The 23,294-nt window shown below is 41.0% G+C and overlaps 1 protein-coding gene across 8 annotated transcripts in view; it reads left to right on the forward strand.

The window, feature by feature from the left end:
• The window catches only part of PKNOX2 (PBX/knotted 1 homeobox 2), a 70,266-nt gene extending 47,952 nt beyond the window's left edge, over positions 1 to 22,314 (forward strand). For all 8 annotated transcript variants that reach the window (XM_030464782.1, XM_030464784.1, XM_030464780.1 and 5 more), the window contains 9 exons: positions 2,902 to 3,035; positions 7,032 to 7,203; positions 10,216 to 10,404; positions 16,103 to 16,235; positions 16,322 to 16,419; positions 18,453 to 18,572; positions 19,770 to 19,846; positions 20,249 to 20,427; positions 21,228 to 22,314. In XM_030464782.1, the coding sequence (XP_030320642.1) occupies positions 2,902 to 3,035; positions 7,032 to 7,203; positions 10,216 to 10,404; positions 16,103 to 16,235; positions 16,322 to 16,419; positions 18,453 to 18,572; positions 19,770 to 19,846; positions 20,249 to 20,427; positions 21,228 to 21,481 (1,356 nt within the window). In that variant the 3' untranslated portion in view covers positions 21,482 to 22,314. The remainder of the gene's footprint in view (positions 1 to 2,901; positions 3,036 to 7,031; positions 7,204 to 10,215; positions 10,405 to 16,102; positions 16,236 to 16,321; positions 16,420 to 18,452; positions 18,573 to 19,769; positions 19,847 to 20,248; positions 20,428 to 21,227) is intronic.
• Positions 22,315 to 23,294: the final 980 nt, after the last annotated feature.

Raw genomic sequence — 23,294 nt, forward strand, 5'->3', positions numbered from 1 at the left:
TATCTAAGGGTTTCCTTTGAAAAGAAGGGTTTTGTTTGAAAAACGGGAGTCTTGCAAAAATACAGGGATTATTTTACTTTCCGTTTTTACATTTTGGAACAGCTTAAAAAACTTTGTAGAATATATTTTGTCGAACTTTTAAATCCATCAGAGTTTCAACATCTTTTCTTACATTGTTAAGCATAATTTAAACAATTTTTTTTAACCTTTTAAACACTGGAATATTTTAACATATTTTTAACACTTGTGCCCCCTTTTGCTTTACTTTTTTACATAACTGAAACAATTTTTTTAACCTGTTTTACTTTTAAAAACCTGTCTTGGCATAATTTTTTTTACCTTCTTTTTTTACTTTTAGAAGATAAAACGTAATCCCAACCTAATTTTTGAAATGTTATTTTGGTAACACCTTTGTTTCCCTCCTGCAACTATTCATGGCCATTAAAAAATTAATTAAAAAAAATCCATATTTAAAAAAATTTCTGACACCTGCAACTTTAATACTCAAATCTACACTCTTTTCTCCCATAATTCCTCATTTTTCCAGTGCCAAGATGCTCCTGAGCCAGAAACCTGCTGCCTTTTTCCTCCATTCCCATCCCCACCTACTCCATAAAGACACTTTTTGGCATAATTTTTCCCTCCTCCCCACCAAGCAGTTCTATTCAGGTGCAGATACTTGCATCCAAGCATCCTCTCACCTATTTTTCCAACAATTTGGGGTTCATTTTATTTTTTATAATTATTTACTTTAGTGCAAGGTGAGGTAGTGGCTTCCAAATGGCTGCTGAGGAGCCTTTTTTTTTGAGTAATAGCACAGTTAAGTTGCAGACTTGTCTGGAAAATGATCCAGGTTGGCGGGATTTTGAGGCAGAATGCAAGAAGGACTTTGGCCTCCTGTGAATGAGAGTGACAAGGGGAAAAAAAACGAAAAAAGGGGGAAAACCACCATTTTTTCTCCAAAAAGAAGTAATTTTTAAGAGAGACAATAGGGAGAAAAAAGAACAAGAGTACAGGGAGATATTCTACGGTGTGGTTGGAGCATCCCAAAATCCACTTGTCGTTTGGTTTTAGTTAGAAAATGGAAAAAAAAAAAAGTGCTGGGATAGTGAACCCAAATTTTCACTCATTTATTGTAAGTAATTTCTGGGCTGGGGGAGTTAGCACTGAAATGGGTGAATTTTGAATTTGTACGTGCTGGAGCCAAACTTCAGAGTTGGAAACAATAAAGGAGACTAAAAAAAAAATAAAAAATAAAAAGCTCAATACCAGCAGCAAAAGGTCAAGCAGGAGATATTAAAGTCAAACATTTTTGAAGCAGAAGGTGGCCATGTTTGGGGCTGGTTTGGGTTTATGCAGCTTTAAAGGGCGATGAGAAATCGGCTTTTTTTTTGGTGCTAAGAACCTGAGTGTTGGGGTGAGTTTGGCTGGAGAAGAATGTGGACACCCACCCATATATATATGTATATTAGTTTTTTTAAAAAATATATCTATTTTTTAATATATTCACATGTATTTCTTTATCTATTATATATTTTATATTTTATATACTTATAATAATTCCATTTCTATCTGAATAATCACAGCAATAAATGTAGAATTCTATAAGAAAAATATCTATACAAAGATTGCTTTTCTCTATAAATAAACACAGGAATAAATTTAAAATTCTATTAGACAAATAAAGAATATATAAAAATATTTCTATATTAATAAGACGAGAAATACATAAGCATATCAGTCAAATAAATAAATAAATAAAATCTAGAGATATTTTATTTATCTCCAAATAAAAGCAGGAATGAAGATACAAGTATATTAGACAAATAAATGTTTTATGTACCATACTTAGCAAGAGACAGAGGCTTTCTATCCAGCTCAAGGAAGGACTGAAGATTTACTCATGAAAATAGGGAAATGTTGATTTTTTTACAAGATTCCCACACCACAACAGGTGAAACACCCCTTTGGTGTGCATTTTCCACAGAGTTTTATAGGTAAAATCACTAGATTTGGGGAGGTTAGGGGGTGGCTGATGCATTTTAACCCAAGACAATGAAAATTCTCCTTAAATTTTTGCTTGTAGCTGATTCTTGTGAAAATAAAGTCGATGTGTCATGGGGCATCTGCCTGGCCTACATGCAGCAATTTATTTCCTTCATGTAATTGTTAATTTTAAGGAGAAATTACCTCTAAGTATGTGCAGTTTAGGGGGGTGATGGTTTTGGGGTGCTACTGGAGGGATGCACAGTGCTTTATGTGTGTAGCAGCATGCTCACATCTCCTATTGTAAATACAAATATTGAACAGAAATATTTCCCGTTCTTTAGAAGGAAACCAAAGTCCTTAGTAGAGCAGAGGGAATTTTTCCCTTATTGATTTCCAGCCCTGTTCCCATTGCATCAGCTGTCTGGGGCTAAAGGTGGGTGATTTGGGCACTGGCAAGATTATTCTTTTTTTCTCATGGCACAAAAATGACTCATCCTGGACTTGGAGAGCTGGAAGAGGCTGAGGAAATTCTGGAAGGTTAGAAATGTCTGTGTGTCTAGACAATAATACCTGCTTGAAAAAAGACTTTTGGCAAGCAGCTGATTGTGCAAAGCATCCCATAATAAACTACCCCCCTGCCTAGGCTGTACTGCTGCAATAAGGATGTTGGGAATTTTTTTCCTGTGTTTTCCCCAAGTAAAAAGTGGGGGGAAAGTGGGAAAAGCCTAAACCTTGTCTTTCCAGGATTAGATAAAATGCTAGTATAAATTTTTACCCCCCAAAACATCCTTCTCCTGTTTAAACTTTAACAAATTTGACGCAGAAAGCAGCAAAATGCAGTGAAAACGTCTGACAAACAAACTCAATTTTCCTTTCCTTTTCTTTTCTTCTTTTTTTCCCCTTCTTTCACAGATGACAGCAACAACCCAGCAACCCACCAAGGCTCAGCCCGTCCACCTCCCCACCTCGGCCACCACCGCCCCGGTCCCTGCAGCAGCTGGTGACCACCAGGCACAGCTGGAGGCTGACAAACGAGCTGTCTACAGGTGATCTGAGCTAATGAGCAGTGGGCGTTAATTAATTAATGCATTCATTAATGCATTCTTTCATCAGTGCATTAGGGGTTGTAATCTATTATTAATGCATCGATCTGGCAGGGCATTAATTAATGCATTGGTTAATGCATCAATTCATTTGTTATTTTAATGCATTATTAATCCACTGTTATTGTAGTGCATTAATTAACACAACAGAACGGGATGGAGGTGGGGATTAGCAATTAGCTGCTTTTTAGGGTTAATTGTTATCAACAATAACTGTGCAAAGTGATGGAGCTCCTTCGTGGACCTGGTTTTGCAGCATCCTCCCCTCCAAAGTATTCACTCCCACAACCTATCTCCAAATCAGCCTTCTTTGAGGGCAAACTCATGCAATTTGGGGCCAAAAAAGCTGTCAGAAGGAGTAAAGTCAGGTGTTAATTTGAAATCTGCAGTTGATGGATCTGTAGGGGTGTGGGCAGCAACAGGTGTGGGGTGGAGGAGCCCTCATGCTCCTCTTTTTTGGGTCACTTTGGAATTATTGTATAATTGTAATAAGTGTCATAATTATGTAAATCATATAATTATGTAAGTAATATGTAATTTTATAAGTGATATGCAATTTTTTACAATATTATAATGCATACACTAATGATGCAACAATAATGTATATTATAATTACTGTTAAAGCTTAAACCAGTGCCATGGGGTCTTGCCAACCAAAAAATTGCAAGTCAGAAGTGAAGGAATCAGAGTATTTTGACTCCAAATATCACAAAAGAACTGGAAAAGAGGATGAAGGCATGGAATAAACCCCCCAGCATCCCAGGAAAAGGATTATTAGTGGCAGGTCTCAAGATTTTTTCCCATGCTGGAAATAACTTTCTCAAGGCAAAAGCGGTCACTTCAGAAAAGAAGACACCTTTTCTTTGCACTTCTGCATGGATTTTTCGCAACATTTATGGGAGAATGAAAACAAAAAAAAACAACTTTGGAGCTTTCATAGCTTTAATGTGAAGTACAAAAAAAACCCAACCCAAACCAAACCAAAAAACCCCAAAACAAGCCAGCAGTACCTTTTCAGTGGTATTTCCCACCAGAAAAATGGGGAAAAACTTTTTGGCTGGTCCCAGGTATGGACTTGGTTGCCCAAACCTAGATGTTTGGTTTTGGATACCAGCCAAATCTCCGCCCCCCCCCCAGTATGGGGAGCCTTTTTTTCCTGTGCCCAAAATCAGAATATTCAACTGTAAAGCCAATAATCTGGGTCATGTCTGTTTCATTAGTAACATGTGCACACCAGAGGGTTTTCAGCCCTCCTCTTCACCCAGAACAATGTTTTTTTGTTGATTTTGTTAATTTTCAGTATTTGCATCAGGTGGAAGTGTTGGCTGCAAACGTCAAATGATCAAGATGTTGGGAAATCAGTGGCAAAACATGATGGGAAATAAAAAAACAATGGGCAAGTCATCACCAGGTTTTGTGCTCCACCAGCAGCCCATAAAAACAGTAGAAAAAAAAAAGAAAAAAAATTATCCCCCCCCCTCCCTGCATGGCCTGGGAGCAGCTTGGCCAGGACTGGTCTAGTAGCATCACTTCCTAATGGAATTACTTTCCCAGCAAAAGTATTCTATTTACTTTATGCCACAGTGAAACCCAATGGATCCCAATGAATTTTGGACCAGTCAAGATTCGGCTTCCATGACAACTGATTCTTAAGCCACCCTGAGATGGATTTTTCCAATCTTTGCATTAAGTTTATTTTCTACTTTTTTGTGGTATTTTGGAGGAGGGAAAGGGGTATATTGGAGCTGGGTCAAAAAAAAGTAGGTTGGGCCAAACCCCGCTGAAGGTGTGGAATGACGCCATTAAAGGAATTCATTTCTCTTTATTAGCCCATGTCAAATGCTTTTTATTAGTGTCTGCCAACAACCTCTTTCTGGCAGGGAAATGTCAGGGCTGGTTCAGCCATTTGATTTGCAGGACTCCCTGGGAAAAAAAAAAATTGCAAAACTATATTCTACAAAAGAAATTTTTCTGCCTTAAAACCATTTCTTGTGCCATAGGGGTGATTTTCCATCTGTGTAACACCCTCAGTGGCCAAAATCCTCCTGTTTCCCCACCTGTCGTGGACATCCAGCTGTTTTTCCCTCCAAATTTCATAGTAAGGATGGGCTTCAGCTATCAAGTTTCATGCCACAACATCCACTTACATCCCCCATGGATGGGCATTCCTTCCCCTGCCTGTCAAGGACACAGGAAAGTTGGAAATAGAGGAAAAAAAGCTTTATTTTTTTGGCATGCAAAAAGGAAATAAAAGTTGCAACAACCAGTCAGTGGGTAGCTTATGGCAGAAACCCAAATTTTGCCACTCCTTGGGCAGCACACTCAGCTACAGGCCTTGGGGCTCTCTCTTAACCCATGGCTAAGGGGTTTGCACCTCCCCCTGTTTTGTTTTATTATTATTTTTTATTTTATTTTCATTTTAGCCTATTTTATTCCATTTTGGTTTTTTTTTTAACACTATAATTTTTGTAATGTATTTGTTGATTTGATTGGATTGGATTCTATTTCACTTCATTCCATTGCATTTTATTTCTTGTTTCTTTATTTACTTTTAAAATAGTTATATTTTGTTTTTTTTTATTTCCAACCAAAAAGCAAACCTCATCCTCCTCCTTTTGAGTGCTCCAAGACCTTCATGGGGGGGGTCATCCCCCAATTATTAATACCAAGCATTGTGAGTTTTACCCATCCTTGGTACCTGGAAACCCTCTGAGGAAAGGGGCTAGAAACCACCGGGGGGGGTGGGGGGGGGGGGGGGGCTGCAGTCCTCCCCCCATATTCTCCCCGATCCTTGGGGTCATTCCATGTTTCTGTTCCTAATTGAAGGAGCAGCTCTGGAAATAGCAGCGAGTGCCCACTGCTGAGCTGCCAGCTCATAAGTCCCAATAATTCTGCTGGCCGCCTGGAATTTGCTTTTCATATCCCTCAGCTCAGCCCCGGTGGGGCTGCCCAAATTATGAAATTATTTCCACCCCCCTCCTCCTCCACTCTCCACTCCAGCTGGGGTGAATCTTGCATTAAACCAGGATTAGCACAGCTTAAACTATAATATGCTGCGGTATTAGCAGCTGCAAATGAAGATTTAGCCCAGGGGTTTAACCCCTTCACCTGAAACTGAGAGAGAAAAGAGAGGTGAGAAGAGATTCCTCATCAGTTTTTGGAGGTGAAGTGGTGGAGTCACTTATAACTGAGGTGTTGTGGGAGACCATCCCTAGAGCAGCATCTTGCATTTCTCCCCCATTTCTGGTCTTCATCTGCTTCTTCTCCACGTGCTTTGGTGTTGGTCGTATTTTTGCATTTTATATTTCATCATCATCAGAGCAAACTGGCTTTGCAATATGTGTCAATCTCTGCTTTCTAAAAGGCATCTCATGGTAAAAAAAAAAGTAGGATACATCATTTTTCCCTTAATGGGTGGGTATGGGTGTGCTTCACAGAGGCACAAAGAGACATCTTGGAGGAGAAGCAGCCTGTAGCAAGGTCAGTCCCCAGGATGCTGCAAGGACCAACTGATTCCCATAATCTCCAACCAAGAGAAACATTTTTGGGTAAAATATTACCAGTGATGAGCAAGGGCTGATGTCATTCCCCCAAATGCAAAGCTACCTGGACAGCATATGGCTCTGAGACAACCACACCAAAGCCAAACCTTTATGGCCATGGAAAAACCTTTTGGAGGTTTGGGCTCTAGTACAGTGTTGGAAACCACCAAGACATTGGGAGAAGTCATTGCCTGGTAGGGAAGATGGTGAATTGTGCAGTTTTTAAGCTTTTTTTTTGTTGTTGGAAAAGGTCTTGAAAGACCACATTCATCAATGGCTTGGGAGTGAGGTTTGAACCAGCAGGCTGGTGATGGAATGACTGAATGGTGTGGGGTGAAAATGGACATGGGACCTCCAGCAGTGGGTGTTATGGGGGGGTCTCCTTTATCCTCTGCAGGCACCCACTGTTCCCACTGCTGACTCTGCTCTTTGAGAAGTGTGAGCAGGCAACGCAGGGCTCCGAGTGCATCACCTCTGCCAGCTTTGACGTTGATATCGAGAACTTTGTCCACCAGCAGGAGCAGGAGCACAAGCCCTTCTTCAGCGATGACCCCGAGCTCGACAACCTGGTAGAGGCTGCTGGGGCTTGGCAGATGGTTTTTGGGAGGTGGGGAGAGGGTAAGGGATGAGGAACAAGTTATGCAGATAACATTGTGACCAGTGTCTTGGAGCTCCATTTGTAGTGTTGGCCATCTTGTCAATGTTCTCTGTAGACCTTGCAAGACCTTCTCCAAGACTTTCTCTGAGACCTTTTCCATAAGAGCAAAGAGTATAAGACCTTTCCATAAGGGAGCAAACCCCTGCCCAGTTTTTAGATAGTTTTTACACACACACACACACACAATGAGGACAACACATTTCCTGGGATCAGCCGAGACTGATGGCTGGTTTGAGCCCCAAAATTTGGAATCTCTTTGGGAATTACTGCTCTTCAATGTAGCTTATGATAGAGTTCATGTTCTTGTCTGGTACCCTCTTGTTTCAAGTCTGATGGCCAGCTCTTGATGTAGAAACAAGGCAAAATAAGAGCTTTTCCCAAAAAATGGTGATGCATATCAATGGTTTGGGACACTTCGTATCATTTTTGGTGGCTTCTTTGTCATAGCAACCCAAATTTCCTACTGTACCCATTGCTGTTGGAAGGTGCCGCAGAAGATTCCATTTGGAATGGAGATTTTCTCTTCCAGCTAACTCTGGAAACATCCCCAAGTGCCATTATTTTGCCCATCAAGCCTCCACATGTGGTCTCCATGGAAAGCAAGTGGGTAGACAGGTTCATGGCATCATCCTGATGCACTCTTTCAGCATTCCATATGTGAATTTTTAAGGTCAGAAGAGGCAATTTTGCCCACCTGGTGATGCAAAGAGCAAAACACCTTCCCTGGGGGTTGGGATATATTGCAGAGGGATTCTCATATCAGTAAAGGAGCAAAATCAGGCAATTCACAGGCAGCTTTGTCCAGATACTGCTGATATAAAGGATGTGAGTTTGTCCAGTGACCTGTCACAAAGAGAAGAACAAGTAATGCTCATCCAAGTGCAGAAACGAACACTTTTTTTTTGCAAGAAACAATCTAAATATATATTAGAATTCCGCATCTTTTGTGCCCAATTTCAGCTTGTGGAGTTCTGTGAGATCCCTAAATCAAGAGTGGCTTGGCAGGCTGTGGAGAGTCCTCCAAAAAACTACAGACCACACACAGCCTGTCTTGCAAAATTTCAGATCCAAGAACAGAACAGCTCAGGGATGAGTGATAAACCAAGCAACATTCTGTATTATTTCCCTTTGAGGACTGCACATGTCAAATGTCGAGATGCACCAAAAAAACCCCAATGTATTAAATTAAATGGGTGCAATGAGGAGAGTGATCAAGCCACCTGAAGCAAAAATTCCTACTTATATCAATGTGAATCATCTCCAGAAAAAGGTCAGGGCAGGAGATAAATCCAGAGAGGCCAGGGCTTTTTTGGTGTTTTCTTCCAAAAAACCCCACAGCAATGATATTTTTGTTGCAAGTCTTGTTTTTGGGAGTGACTCTTGCTGCTGGGGTGAAATTTAGCCTTGGATATGCAGTGATGCCACGGCTGTCCTTGCAGCACTGAGGATGCATCTGCATGTATATGTTCTAATCCATTAGTCAGAACTTTTCCAAAGGCCATCCAAGGGTGGTTGGCCTCCATCAAGACGGAGATCCTGGCAAACATAATGCTGACAATGGACTGTTGGTGGGATGTGCCAACTGGAAGGACGTGTGGGGGGTTTGTTATTTTTGGGGTGCTTTTTTCATTTTTTTTTAAACACCACCAATTCCCTGGCAATCGTCAATGGTGAAGCAGGGATGAAAAGGCCAGCGGCATTAACTATCATTAGAGTAAGAGTCATGTATTCCTCACCACCGAGATGCGCATAATTAGAAATTAGAAAAAGGTCAGATCTCACCATTATCAACTCAATCAGCTGCCGACTGCCACACAGTCAATTAATTCAGCATCTGTATTTTTTACAACCCCGCACACGTACGCCGTCGGATTGTAACTCTTTATCCGGACAGATATACGGCGCAGTGGAGCAGGGACATAAAATGAGACCCTGAGCAAATGAGCTGAGATAATTGAGAGATTTATTTTTTATACATACATGTGTCAGGTCTTCTTGCCTTTGCCCTTGAATATTGACTTTCATGGCCATTGAGCTCTGGGGGAGCTGGGGCACGATGCCTCCACCTTGCACTTTGCCTGTGCCAACAGGAAAAGAAAAGCCAAAAAAAGTGCCAAAATGTAGCCAAGAAAAAAACCCCAAAACATTTAAAAAAAACAAAAATTTTTTTCCAGCCACAACCCATTGTCTCTGTTTTTTGCCAAGCGAAAATTCACTTTCTCCATGGTGTAACCTCCACCTGAGTTTGGCTCTGGCTTTTTTGGGGCTGTTTCCAAACCATGGAGAGTGGCAGTTTGTAAAGATGACCACTAAAATTTGCAAGTTAAAAAACACCCTTTGAAATGCAAAGACGCTTTGTTACATAAAACTGAATTTATTGCCCCGGAGTGAATAGCTGAAACTTTATATATTATGCAAGATTTCAAATAGCGGCTGTAAAACTGAAGGTTTCAGCTCAGCGAGAGGAATGTTTTATGTGTAAATTTTTCAACATTTATGGGGCACGTTTTAATGAGGCCCAGGCTTTGCACCGGCAATGGTGTACGGCACGGTTGCAGCCCTGTAAGCTTGTTAGAAGAAGTGATCTCCAGAGAATAACCAAACACTTTCTGACATGCAAGAGCTATGGGCTTGGACTTTTTTTAGGGCATGGGGAAAAATTCTCCTGAAGGCAACAGTAATTTTTGGGTACTTCAGCTTCTTTGGGTGTCAGAAATTTGAGTGATGGGGAGTGGAAGGTGGAGGGATGGGTGAGAATATAGATGTTTTCTTTTTTCTTTGTTGTGTTTAGAAAGGAAATGCATTTAATTCTACTGTACGGTTCTGTTGAGGTTGTATTTGGGGTAGGAATATTGAGAATAAAGTAGGCTTTTTTCTTCCAACACACAGAGAATTTTAACTTGGCTATTGTGTCCTTGCATAGATGGTGAAGGCAATCCAGGTGCTGCGCATCCACCTCCTGGAGCTGGAGAAGGTCAATGAGTTGTGCAAGGACTTTTGCAACCGATACATCACCTGCCTCAAAACCAAGATGCACAGTGACAACCTACTCAGGAATGACCTGGGGGGGCCCTACTCCCCCAACCCCTCCTCCATCACCCTCCACCCCCAGGTAACACCTTCAGCTTACTGGTAAGCACCACCATTGCCCATTGGCCAACAGGCAAGTTGGGCCAGAAAGGCTGGGAGGTTGGTCTACAACTCTTGTGGCCTCCTGGCAAGTCACCAAAACCCATCCCCAGCTGAGGAAAATAATTAAAAATAACCCATAACTTGCTCATATGGTGCAATAAATGACACTATGGTGATTTTTAAAAATTAATTTCTTTCATGGCCTTTTTTTCATGGGTTTGGCAGAGCTGTCTGTGTCTCAGCAAAGCCAAGACATGAAGACCTAAATTCTGTTGTTGCAGCAATGAAGCATGGGGGGAAAGCATCGTATAAACCCCGTACATGGGAAAATGAACAGGAAATTTGCATTTTTTCATGAAACAGTACTATTTCTTGGTAGGAGGGACAGAAACACCACAGTTTTCTCCATTTCTTCTCTTCCCATTCTTGTCTTTATTTCAAGGCAACTGAACACAGTTTTGGGTTTCGCTAAACCCTTGTTTGCCTCTCTGCTCCTCCTTTTGCCCTGACACATCTTTCAGTTCTCCCTCACAGGTGCCAGCTTTCCCAGCTTGACTTTTTTTTTTTTTTTTTGCATATTTTGGGTTTTATCTGGGAGAAGGAAACATTCAGTGCTTCAAGCACAGTGGGCATGTACAAGATGTCTAAGAACTGCAGAACTGTGAAATGAAATGACCAACCCATGCTGCTCCTTGGTGTCTTTTGGGACAAAATAAGAGGTTTTAACTTAATATTTGGAAAAACTGGGGGAAGTTTCCCATAGGTTGTTGTTTTCATGTGCATTTGCTGTGAATGTTGGCTGTTTGCATCCCAGAAATCTTCCTTGGTGCAACACTGGATGTCCTGTAGGGATTTCTCTGTCCTAGATACTGGATTTTTGGGGGGAAAATTTAATTCAGGGTTGCCCAATCCCCCTAGAAATAACTGCAATCAACTCAAAATAAGCCAGAGGTTCCAGGAAGCTTTGGGGGATTTCCCCACAAAAGGAGAAGGAGTGTGTGACTTTTTTAGGGTGTTTCAGGGCATTTTTAGAGTTGTAGAAAGGAAAAAAGAATGGATTTAGCATCTCATGTCCAAGCACTGCAGAGTTTGATGTGCTCCAATGTGTGACGCTTGCGGCCACTCTCTTCCCCTAGCTTTGGAAGGACAAAAAACCCCAAAAGTTTTCTTTCTTATTTGGGTTTTGTGAAAGCACCAAACCACTTAAATCATTATCTTAAAAAAAGCAACCAAACAAAAAACAACCCGGCTGCTTTCTATTTTGCAATAATCTCTAGAAATGGACTTATTATCCCTTTGCTGCTTTATGGTAGCATTCCTTATGATCAGAATTAGCAAGACACTTGCATAAAAGCGAACAATAATTGCTCAACGAGCATCTCGTTTGTAATTTATTAGTTTCTATTATTGTGCATCACCATGGCAACAGCTCACATCCCGGGTGATGAGAGAGATGTTAGATATGAGCCAACGAAGCTCCCGGTCCCAGCAAATGGAGATGCACGTTTTTTATCAGTAATTTTCATGAAAATAATAAGTGAAGGAGTTAATGAGATGGAAAGCCATCCTGTGGCTATTGTGATATTTTTTTCCCCTCTTTTCCTTATTTTTTTTTTTTTTTTAAAGTGTTGATCTAATTAGAATGCATCGGTCAGTAAAAGTAATGAGGATTTAGCGCCTCACAAAGAGGTGGGGATCGTATCAGAAAATTAGCAACGCGTCTTTGGATAATCGGGCCCATGGAGAGGTACCCAGAGCCTTCGATTCCTGCAGACCTGGAGCCACCGACATTTCCCCTCTGAGTAAGACTTGAAAGTTGAGAAATTCCAGTGAGGATTTGGAGGCAAGTTGCTGAATAAATAGGAACACACCCAAGAAAGACCCAACTGGAGGGGAAACACTGACTTAGTGATCAAGAGAGCTGTCACGAGCCAAAATATTCATGGTGATAGACCTGAAGGAGACACCATCTTATCTGGTCATTGTATGACGTAGCAGCGATGATACAATGGTGATTTTTCTTCCAATTATCCAACTACGCAATATCAGATGCTTGAGGGCCTCAACTCATGGAGCACACTAGAGTCTGCAAGTTTTGAAAAAAAGGGGTGAAATACTGGATATTGAGTTTGAAGTTGAGTTTGAAGGGCTGGGGATGCTTCATAGGGGTGAAGAATTACAGGATCCATAGTTAAAAGATGGCGAGTGGGATAATTTTGCTGATTATTGTCCAATTAAATTTACACTGAAGGCAGGTAAACCAGCTCAGGGGCCACTAATTTAGGAATTAAAATCTAAATAATAGAAATGTGATTAATATAAATGAAGGAGGTTTCTCAGAAAACGGGTTTTCACAGGACTAGGAGGGGGCATTGAGCATTTTCTGAGGATGTATACCAGGTTGGTTATGAAAGTGAAATATTTCTATTTTTTGCAAAGTTTTTTATCCCAGGACAGCCTGCTTAAGAAGTTCGGGGTATGCAGTAACAAGGATGTCAACTGAAAATAAGAAGACAACAGCTGAAGCTGTAAAAATGTCATTGCAGGAGAATGGGAGTTGGATTTATTGGTGTTAGTTGTGCTTTTAAAGATAAAAATGCAAGAAATTCTGGAAATGCAAAAATGCCTGAAGATGATGGAAAGATGAGAGAACACCAGACAGCTGTTTTGACTCTTGATGAACCTTTTTCTGTCACCAAGTCTGGACATGGCTCCTGGTCACAGCCAAGTTTGGGGTGAAAAGTTTGGGGTCTTTTCTGTGTGGAGAACATTCCCTGACCCTATAATAACTTTTCTACCCTATTTTGTCTATCACTTTCTCATTTCGTGACCTGTTTTGTTTTAGCCTCTTTGGCCTGCAGGTACAGTGAGCCATTCTCCTTCTTCTATTTTTCTTGTTTGTTTTTCAGTTGGCTTCATTGCTCTTCCTTGAATGAGGGCACAGACCCTTTTAAAGTCCCTCCCGTCATTTAATGAATATTTATTGAGTTTTTCAGACAAGGGAGGTGCCTGTTGCAGGACAGGGGGTGGGAAAAGCCAATTTAACCCAAAGTCAATCAGTTCAAATTTCCTTTGATATCACAGTGGTCCTACCAGCTTAGACAGCTGTCTTCACTTGCAAGAAAAAAAAACAATGCCATTCATATCAGGAACCTCCATCACAGCACTCCCAGGGCTGTTTAAATTGGATTAGATCTTGCCTCTTTCAGCTCTTGTTTTGAGTGACAACAGTGTTTATATGGCCATTTCCAAGACAGTGTTTAATCTTCTTGTCTTCCTCCTCATATTGCTGGTGGTTGGAGGCTAACAGATGGGTTGACCTGACTCAGTGCAGCACTTCTCTGTATAGATATTAATTTATTCAGGTTTGCCCTATGGACAAGCTTGAATTTCTGTTATTTAAAGCAATTTAAAATTTTTGTTTCATCTCCATCACCCACCCATCCATCTACCAAGGAGTCTCATGGATCTTCTTGGACTTGATGTTAGACTTGTTGATCTCAGAGGTCCCTTCCAACCCAGACGATTCTATGATTCCTACCTTTGAGTTTGGCCAACTCTTTTTCACTGAATTCCTATTTCTTTTTTCTCCAACAAACTCTAATTTTTCTCCAGCTTAACTTGAACATAGATAAAATTCTTAAAGTTCTGATGAGACAGAAATTTTTACACACCCCAAAATAAACTGCTTTTATCATGAGGCATGAGCAGAATGTCAGCCCAAGCAGTGCCACATACACTCAGCCATTTGGAAGTTGATATTTGCCTTATGGTAGGAAAGGGTTTGTACCAGATCTTTTACTTCATTGAAGTGATTTTTAATTCAGTGATATATTGATTTGAGGAGGGTTGGTGCCAAGAAGTGGGTCTGCAGAGACCTCTAGTGATGCCTTTTTATTTTCTCTTCAAGTTTCAAAACTGCAAGAAATGTTTTAGCTTCTTCAGCTTCTAAAATATGAAACCATTTCCTACTGCAGCAAAGTCACAAGTGTAGTATAATTTGGCTGACATTTGCAATTCAAGGCAATTAGTATGTAAAATATATATATGATTTTTTTTTTAAATCTTGTAGATAGCTACGTTTATTTTAAGCCTCCTCTTCTATTGGTAGCTTCATGGTGAGGTTGCAGAAACATCATTAATTTCTTTAATTTTTTTTCCTACTAATTCTCAATATTCTTTTTTGCAGTCAGCTGTGCTGGTGTTTTGGCACAGTTCTCCTCCCTGCCACCCAAAAAATGTCAGTTTTTACCACCATATAATGCTGTTAAAAATAGTTTTGCCCCTTACATACAGAAATGACATTTTCTTCTTCGCATTTTCTGATATCCCAAATTATTTCTTCCCAATGCACTTGCAAAAATTATCTTCTTCCATTCCTTTCTTTGGAGGAATCATGAGGAAACACAAGGAGGGAGAAGAAAGCTGGAGGTCTTAACACTGGTCCAAATTTCTCATCTCCTTTGGCTTTATGTGATGGCTTTTCCCCACCCCATTTGGTTTTGTGTATTTCTACCATTTTTGTTAGCTGGGCACTTAGCAAAAGCCGAGTCCAAGTGTATAGGAAAGCAACCAGGTTTTGCTGAGTAATCTTTGTTTTTTAAACTGAAAACCATTTTCCCCCAAAAGGCTGAAGATGGTGAAGTGATATTAAAAAAAAAAAAAAAAAAGGGTACATTTTCTGATTATATGATTTTTTTTAAAAATTAATTTAATTATGAAAAGGAATGTCTAGGGTGTGAAACAAAAAATTCATAACAATTGCAGCAAAATTCCCAGATAAATAATAATCTGGTCATCAATGGAGAGGCCAAAAAGAAGTTGTTGCAGAGTTTAGGGAAATGCAGAACCAAACCTGACATTTTTTACCTCAGCGATGGCAAATAAGAACAGACACAACAACACCCTAATTCCCTGCTGAACCATACACCCACATCACTCCTTGATGTAAAATTACTCTCCTGTGATAAGAATTATTTGCATGTAGAGATAACGATCTTTATGGTTTTATTATGAGCAAAAGAGAAGCTACATGTATGGTCACCTTCACCAGTGTCACTGCATGTTGCTAGTCCAGAAGGATCCTCTTTTCTTAAACCAAAAAACATATTTCTTGGAGAAATGCATCAAAATTAAGAGAAATTGCTGCTCCCTTGACAAAACCACTCCAGAGCTAGGGTTCCTACAAAGATTACAGCTCCTGGCTAAAAAAATGCACATTTTTGCAAGTTATCTTCAAGCTGCAAGGACTGATACAAAATTGGGGTACTTAATTCTTTTACTGTTATTCAGGCAAGGGGAAGCTGAGGGGCTTACCCCACTTTTTAGCAGATGCTGCTTCATGCAGTTCTAGTCAAAGCACAAAAAAAAAAACCCAAAAACCATCATGCTGTTACTTTTTTTCCTTTTCTTCTTCCTTATGGGAAATTGTGGCTGCACAAAGAAGTTGAGTTTGGGGAAGACACTAAGTGGAAGTTTTGCAAAGCAGAAATCCTTATTTTCCCCACCCTTTTTTTTTGTAAGCGATGTAAGGAAAAAACCCTCCAATTTTGCCCATTGAACCAGCTCCAGAAGATAAAAGGCAACGGAGCCAACTTATTGGAGGTGGGGGGGCGGGGGTAATGAAAACCATGTGTTAAAATTCAAGTTATTAATTAATTACTTTTTCCCCCCCCCAGGAGATGCTGCAGAGCTCACCTGCCGCACTGCCGCCTGCCTCCAACCCCCCGCCAGGCATCGTGGTGCCGGCAGCTGCGCTAACGCCGGGCAACTTGGCCATGAGCAGCGGCAGCGGCTCCCCCGCCGTCCCAGGTGGGGACCCCAGGGGAGCTAGTTGATGGGGAAGGGTAAAAATCTGGGGGTAAAAATCTGCCCCTATGAGCCTTTTTTTTCCATAGGTGGAGCCTTGTACCAGCCTGTGACAATGGTCACGTCACAAGGCCAGGTCCTTGCTCAAGCCATCGCCCCTGGTACCCTACAGATCCCCAATACCCAGGTAAGATCTGTCCCACCCCAAAATTATATTTGAGGGGCTCTTTTGTGCTGCTGAAGCAAGCAAAAACCTCAGTTTCTTCATAAATTTCAGCACTTGGGAGTATCCTAAATTTTTAATTAGCAGAAACTTTGATTAAATCCATCTGACAGGTGCCTCTAGGGTATCTGAAAAGTTCTAACGAAGACCTAACAAATTATAGCAATGCATATGCTATGGCTATACTATAAATATTGTATTAACTGAATTATCAATTAAAAAATTAATTAAAATTATACAATATAGTACAGTATAGTATGGTAAAGTGGAATAAAGTAGAATAGAACATGACATAACATAAATGTCAATATATGTTTACAATATATTTATTATATATAACTGCATTTGTTATTTTTATTATAAAATAATTAATATAAATTAATATAAAATATTATTTATGTTATTTTTATTACACTACATATGACATTAATAGAATAGTATGGACCCGTGATTACCGGCATCACCTGTCTGCTACACCAATCACAATACTCATAGGAACAGCTAAGTTTTTTCCCTTGCTTTCTGGATTTTTGAGGAGATTTTTCACCATTTCCTCTGGTTTTATTCTTTTTTTGGGGGGTCATTAGCTACATGGGGTTTCCCTGTCTGGCTACATCTTGCATTAAGTTGAAAGTTTGGAGTACAAATGGATGTAGACACCCTGACTATCTCTGCTGACTCAGGATCTGTTCCAAGCCTCCACTGGCCAGGAATCTGGTCAAAAAAAAATCTACTGTTTCCTGGGGACAGATCAGCAAAAATTCCCCCAAAATGAAAATTTTTTAAATTTTTTATTTTTTGAAAGATGCCAATTTAATGGCAAGAAAATAAATAAATAAATAAGTAAATGACATTTTGGAAATGGATGACACCTGGGTAATGATTTTTTAAAAATTTTTTTCTTTAATATCTCCCTGTTGAAAGCCAAAATCTTGCAGCAAAACCTTTTGTGAAGGCGAAAAGCAAGTGCAGGGGTAAAATCAGGGCACAGAGGGAGCCCTGGACAAGCACCTCTGGATGCTCTTCTTGCACCACAGGCATGATTTATTCAACCAGAGCCCAGAGGAATGGCAGGGACCTGATGGCCCTATGTTTAATTTATCCAGGAGAAGCATTTTGATGAAGGGCTGAGGGGAAAAAAAAAAAAAATTAAAAATCCCATTTTAGCTTGAGCGCTGATATTTCAGTTCTGTCCTCACAATCTCATTAAAACTTCTCTTGCAGCAAAATGTTTTGGGGTTTTTTTGTTGGTTTTTTTTGGGGGGGAGGGCGGGGGGAAGGGAGAGAAGCAAATTTTTCCCCTCAATGGCCACATTTCTATTTGTGATGGAAATGGAATGGATGAGGACCGAAGATTCGCAGAGGGCACAGGCTGAACCTGAAGTTTAAAAATATTTTGGGGGGATTTTTTAGTTGGGTTTTTTTTTTTTTTTGAAAGGTAAAAAGTGTTTTCCCCCACAATTGCGTACTGAAAATGATGGTGACATCAGTACCAAGGTCCCCAGCTGTGCTAGTGCCATCATAGTGGAAAAAAAGTCTGTTGTCCTCTGTGAAATAGGGGGAAAAAAAACAATTGAAGATGTTAAATACAGATCCTAGAGGAAATGGGGATCTCATGAAAATTTTGTGGGGAAATAAAAAGGTTTTTGAATGCTCTCTGTGATTTGCTGTGTTTTGCAGTCACACCACTCCCTTTTCGAGTTGGTTTCCCTAATTTTTTTTGATTTGTTTTTCTTGGGCTTTGGGTTGGTTTTGCTTAGTTTTGGCATTGGGTTTGCCCATTTTGGGGGTTGTTTTTGCTCATTCATGGGATTGGTTTTGCTTGGATTCTTTGGGTAGGTTTTGGGGAGAGTTTTCTTCATTTTTAAGGTTGATTGTACTTGGGTTTTGGATTGCTTTTGCTCAGTTTTGGGGTTGGTTTGGGTTGGTTTTTCCTCCTTTTTGGATGCCCATCACAGTTTAGAGCCAATTCTCTCCCCATTCCTCTTTCCTGGCAGGTGAACCTGGATATCACCTCCCTCCTTGATGGTGAGGACAAGAAGTCCAAGAACAAGAGAGGTGTCCTGCCCAAACATGCAACCAACATCATGCGCTCATGGCTCTTCCAGCACCTCATGGTGAGCACTGCAACTGCTGAAATGCACTGAAAGCTGGGAAAAAAAGGCAAAACCCCCCCAAAATTAACAGGCTGATGTCATGATTTGTCCCAATTTATATTTAGGTACACAAGGTGGGTTTGATTTTATTTTGGGGAGTATTCTGGGGATGACAGGTTTTCACTGCAGGTGGCAAAATTACTTTTTTAATGCATGAAGAACCAAACCAAACCAGAGAAGTACCATCCCAAGCTAGTTTGTGCACCTCCCATGATTTTGGAGGGTTGGACTGGAGGGTTACAAGCAGAAGAGGAATTTAGAAGACTAGAAACTGAAGAACGATTTTCTACCAGGTGCTCCCAGAACACCATGGTGTGGAATTTCCAAAACTGGATCCAAAAAACCCCTAAAATACTTCAACTGCACTGTTGGACTCTTGTTCTCAGCCTGGTCCTCACGGTCAAAAGATGGTTGGGCTTTCCCATGGGATTTCTTCATCTGACTAATTATAGATGATGCAGGATTAATTCAACAGCATCGATGCTCATCAGTGTTTTGGGTTTGGGAGTTTTGTAGTACCAGCAGGAAGAAGGAATATAACAAAAATTGAGATTTTTTTTTTTTTTTCACAAAAGAGACATTTTTAGTCAGTTTGGCATTACCGAGGCCTGGGTGGGATGGGTGTCTCCTGCATGACTTCAAGTGGTTTTGTCAAGGAACTCAACAGACTTCGGGGGCAAACAGCTGGAAAAGAAGTCTCTTAAATCAACACTGACTCTAGGCTCCAAAAACATGATACACAGGGCTGGTTCGGTAATAGTTTCATTTTGTGAGTTGGAAAGGAGGATTTTAGCGCAACTGGGAGTGGGATGTTGGAAGTTTTGAGTGCTGGGAGCCTCCTAATGCAGATGTTTCAGTGCATGTTATAGGTACGCTGAAGGAGCATTGTTGATCATGGCAGGTTTTGATTCCCAAATCCCACCTTTAGTAATGACCGTTGTTGGAAAATCACTAAGATTAAATTAAAAAAAAATGTTTTCCTTTAAGAAAAAGCCTTGAGAACACCAGGGAAACCCGGATATTCTCAGATGCAACCTTAAATGCAATAATCCACTAAATTTGGGGTGAAAAAATGGAAAAAAACCCCAAACTCCACTCGGGGCTGCCATTTTGCCTGCAGGGAAGTAATTTCGTTGCCCCATCTCTCCTTTTTTCCAGCACCCCTACCCCACAGAGGATGAGAAGAGGCAAATTGCTGCCCAGACAAACCTGACCCTCTTGCAAGTCAACAATTGGTGAGTGCATCGGTGGCCCCTGCAGGCATCTTGCAGGCTCTGGATATCTATTCCACCCTATTTCGTGCTATAAATGCTTTTTTGGATGGTAACATGGGAAGTTTGGGATGATTTCTGGGAGATGAGCTCATGGGTGGGTTAATTGTCAGCATTGGTTTGCAATGTCTCAGTGCCCTCTTGTGGCGAGCTCGGTGGTGAGCAGCTTCTAACTCCTGGCAGGAAAAATTAATGTGACGATGTCACGTGCCACAGACCAAGAAAATAGGTTTAAAAAAACCCAAATTTTGGGGCCAGGCAGTCAGTTTTGAAAGGGTTTTTACTTCGCAGCTCATTGAATTGTTTGAACTCCAAATGAAATGCTGACTCTTCCCTACTCCAATGGTCTCTCTTTTCCCTGGGAAGGTTCATCAACGCCCGGCGACGTATCCTGCAGCCCATGCTTGATGCCAGCAACCCAGACCCAGCCCCCAAAACCAAGAAAATAAAATCTCAGCACCGGCCCACCCAGCGGTTCTGGCCCAACTCCATTGCTGCTGGGGTCCTGCAGCAGCAAGGTGGCAATTCAGGGACAAATCCTGACGGTAAGGACAAACACTTGAATGCCCCATCCTAGGGGGGCAGTCATGCATTAAATTATTAGTGAAGGATTTCTAGAGCCCTTTAACCATCTGTGAAGGAGAACAGGTTGTAGAGGTGGTCCACACAAGGTCCTTCAAGCTGGAGGCAATGAGGAACTGCCGGAGCATAACATCCCTCAAAGGCCATCTACTATGGGGGATCCCCAGGTGCTGGGGAGGGAGTAAAGAGGGAGATGGAGAGAGAAGCCAAAATGAAAAAAAGATGAAAAATTGAAAATGAGAAGATGGATGAGTCAAGATGAGGAGACAACAATGCAATGAAGAGAAGAATGTTAAGAGATGAAGGTGAAATGAGAATACACAGGAGACAAGATGGAAAGGGAGAAGATGATGATGAACAGGTGGTGAAAATGAAGAGAACAGAGAAGATGGAGACAAGAAAAGGAGCAGATGAAGGGGGAGCAGATAACATAAATGAAGAGGAATAGACAAGATGAAAAGAGAGAAGATGAAGGGACAGGAGGGTGGAAATTAAGATCTGTCTAACCATTTTGGGCATCTACTTCCTGAAACTTCAGCTGCTTCATAGAAACACTATGATGGCTTCTTGTTATTTAATGATGATAACATGAGCTAAAAAGCTAAGAGATGGACTTTGGGGATTGGCTGGGTGGGACACCCTACAGGATGCTCCAGCTGGGTACAGCTTTTTGCTTGCGTTATTTTGGGTTCATACACTTTTTTTTTTATTTTGTCCTTTTTGTATTATTTCTTGGTTTGTTTGTTTTGTTTTTTAATTTCAGGCTCCCTCAGTGTGGACAACCTGCAACCCCTCTCATCAGCCACAGCCACCATAGCCATGCAGCAGGCCATGCTGGTGGCCCATGACGACTCCCTTGATGGCACCGAGGAGGAGGAGGAGGAGGAGGAGGAGGAGGAGGAGGAGGAGGAGATGGAGGAAGAAGAAGAGGAGGAAGAGCTGCAGGAAGAGCCTGGTGGCCTCCCGGCAGCACCTGGTGCCGACCTCGGCTTGGACCACAGTGACTCACTGGAGTAAAGTCCTGCGCTCTTCCTAGAGCAGTGACAAGACCAGAAGCAAAATTTCCCTCCCAAAATGCCAAAAAAAGAAAAGAAGAAAGGCAAGAATAAAAACTGAATTGGTGAGAAAAAAGCAAACTGGAGGTGCTGGCGGATGCCGCAGATGCCCGCAGGAGCGCGGGGACCACCACTTCAGTGCATGGAAGTGAAGGACACATGTTTACAAGGCACATATTGTGACCAGAACAATTTTTTTGTTTCCAGGTTTTAAACTTATTTTTTTCCCTTTTCCCTTCCATTTTTGGGTGAGAAAAAGCATTTTTAGGGGGGAGTTGTTTCCCCCAGGCCATGCTGAGATGATGTTGGGCGACAGCGGGTTTTCACCATTGGGCCAACGCATCCATCGCTTGGATTTCTTGGTGCTGGGAGTAAGTTTCCCCAGTGGTTTTGACACTGAATCAGGAAAAAAAAAAAGGTGTGTGTGTGGGAGAAATTGGTTTTAAAAAAATGCAACTTTTCTCTCAAAATTGAATGGTGACCTCCTCCCTGCAAATTCACCCAGGCAGAAGGAAATTCAGTGTTGTTGCTGGGAATGGTTTCTCCACAGGACTGTCCATCCACATGGGAAAATGGTGGAGGTTTATCCCAAAGGAGCCACAGGGGGAGGACAGCTCTGTGAAAATATAATGTGTTTGTGATGGGATTTTTTTTTAATGAAAGCAAAAGGGCAAATTTCAAATTAAAATGTGAGACAGGGAGAAATTCAAAAGCAAACCTGGGTGAGGCAGGGCAAAAATAATAACAATTTTCTTCTTCAGGTTCCTCCTGTAATTGCAGATTTCTGTAAAAAGGGTACTTGGGGGTTTTTTTGTGGCTTTTTGCCAGTTTTGTCCTTATTGTTTGTTGGCTCTTGAGGAGCTGAAGAAAGAAAAACAAAACAACAGGGCAGCTGGGGGAAAAACAAAAAACAAAAAACAAGGAGTGATGCAATGGGCATAAAGGCCTATTTTTCGATATTGATCTGGCGTGAATGTAATCTGTAATTTCATAAAGGACTCATTGTAATTTAGTATTAATTCATGGCCATTTATTATAAAGTGCTACGAGATGAAGGTTTGCAGCTGTATTTTATTGGCAGCTTCTTCACCAAAATGGGTGAATTGACCCAAATTCACAATTGAGTGATGCAATGTAAACAGGATTTCTAATTCCCAAAATCATGCTGCTCCCCAAAAATCAGTAATCATCCCCACTCTCCCGCCCCCAAGTTCCAACATGATTTTAACCCAAAATAAATGATGGCTCTCAAACTGAGTGATGCAGCCCCAGAATCTTAGACCTTCACCTAAAATAAATGATGTGCACCCCTAAGTGAAGGATAGCCTCAAAAAATGAATGATGCACCTACAAAATCAGTTGTTTCTCAAAAAAAGTGATTCCCTCCCCGAATTAGATGCCCACACCGAAAATGTGGTGCTCAGCTCAAAATGAACTATATTCTCCAAAAATGGGTGATTCTTCCCCAAAAAAAGTTATTCTTACCCAGAATGAGTGATATTCTCTAAAACTGAGTGATGCACCCCAAAAAAGAATGAGTGTCCCCCCAAATTAGGTGTTTTCTCTAAAAAATGTGTGATATTCCCCCCAGAAGAGATGCCCACACCTATGTGATGCTCACTGCAAAATAAGTTATTCTCCAAAAATGAGTCTTCCTCAAAATGACTGATTTTCCCTCAAAATATTAATATCTAATGTGTAATCCTTGCCTCAAAATGATTTTCTCAAAAAATAGCCCCCCGAAAATGTGTGTTCCCCACCCTGAGTTATGTTCT

This window comes from Calypte anna, chromosome 24 (assembly GCF_003957555.1).
Source record: "Calypte anna isolate BGI_N300 chromosome 24, bCalAnn1_v1.p, whole genome shotgun sequence".
NCBI classification, from domain to species: Eukaryota; Metazoa; Chordata; class Aves; order Apodiformes; family Trochilidae; genus Calypte; species Calypte anna.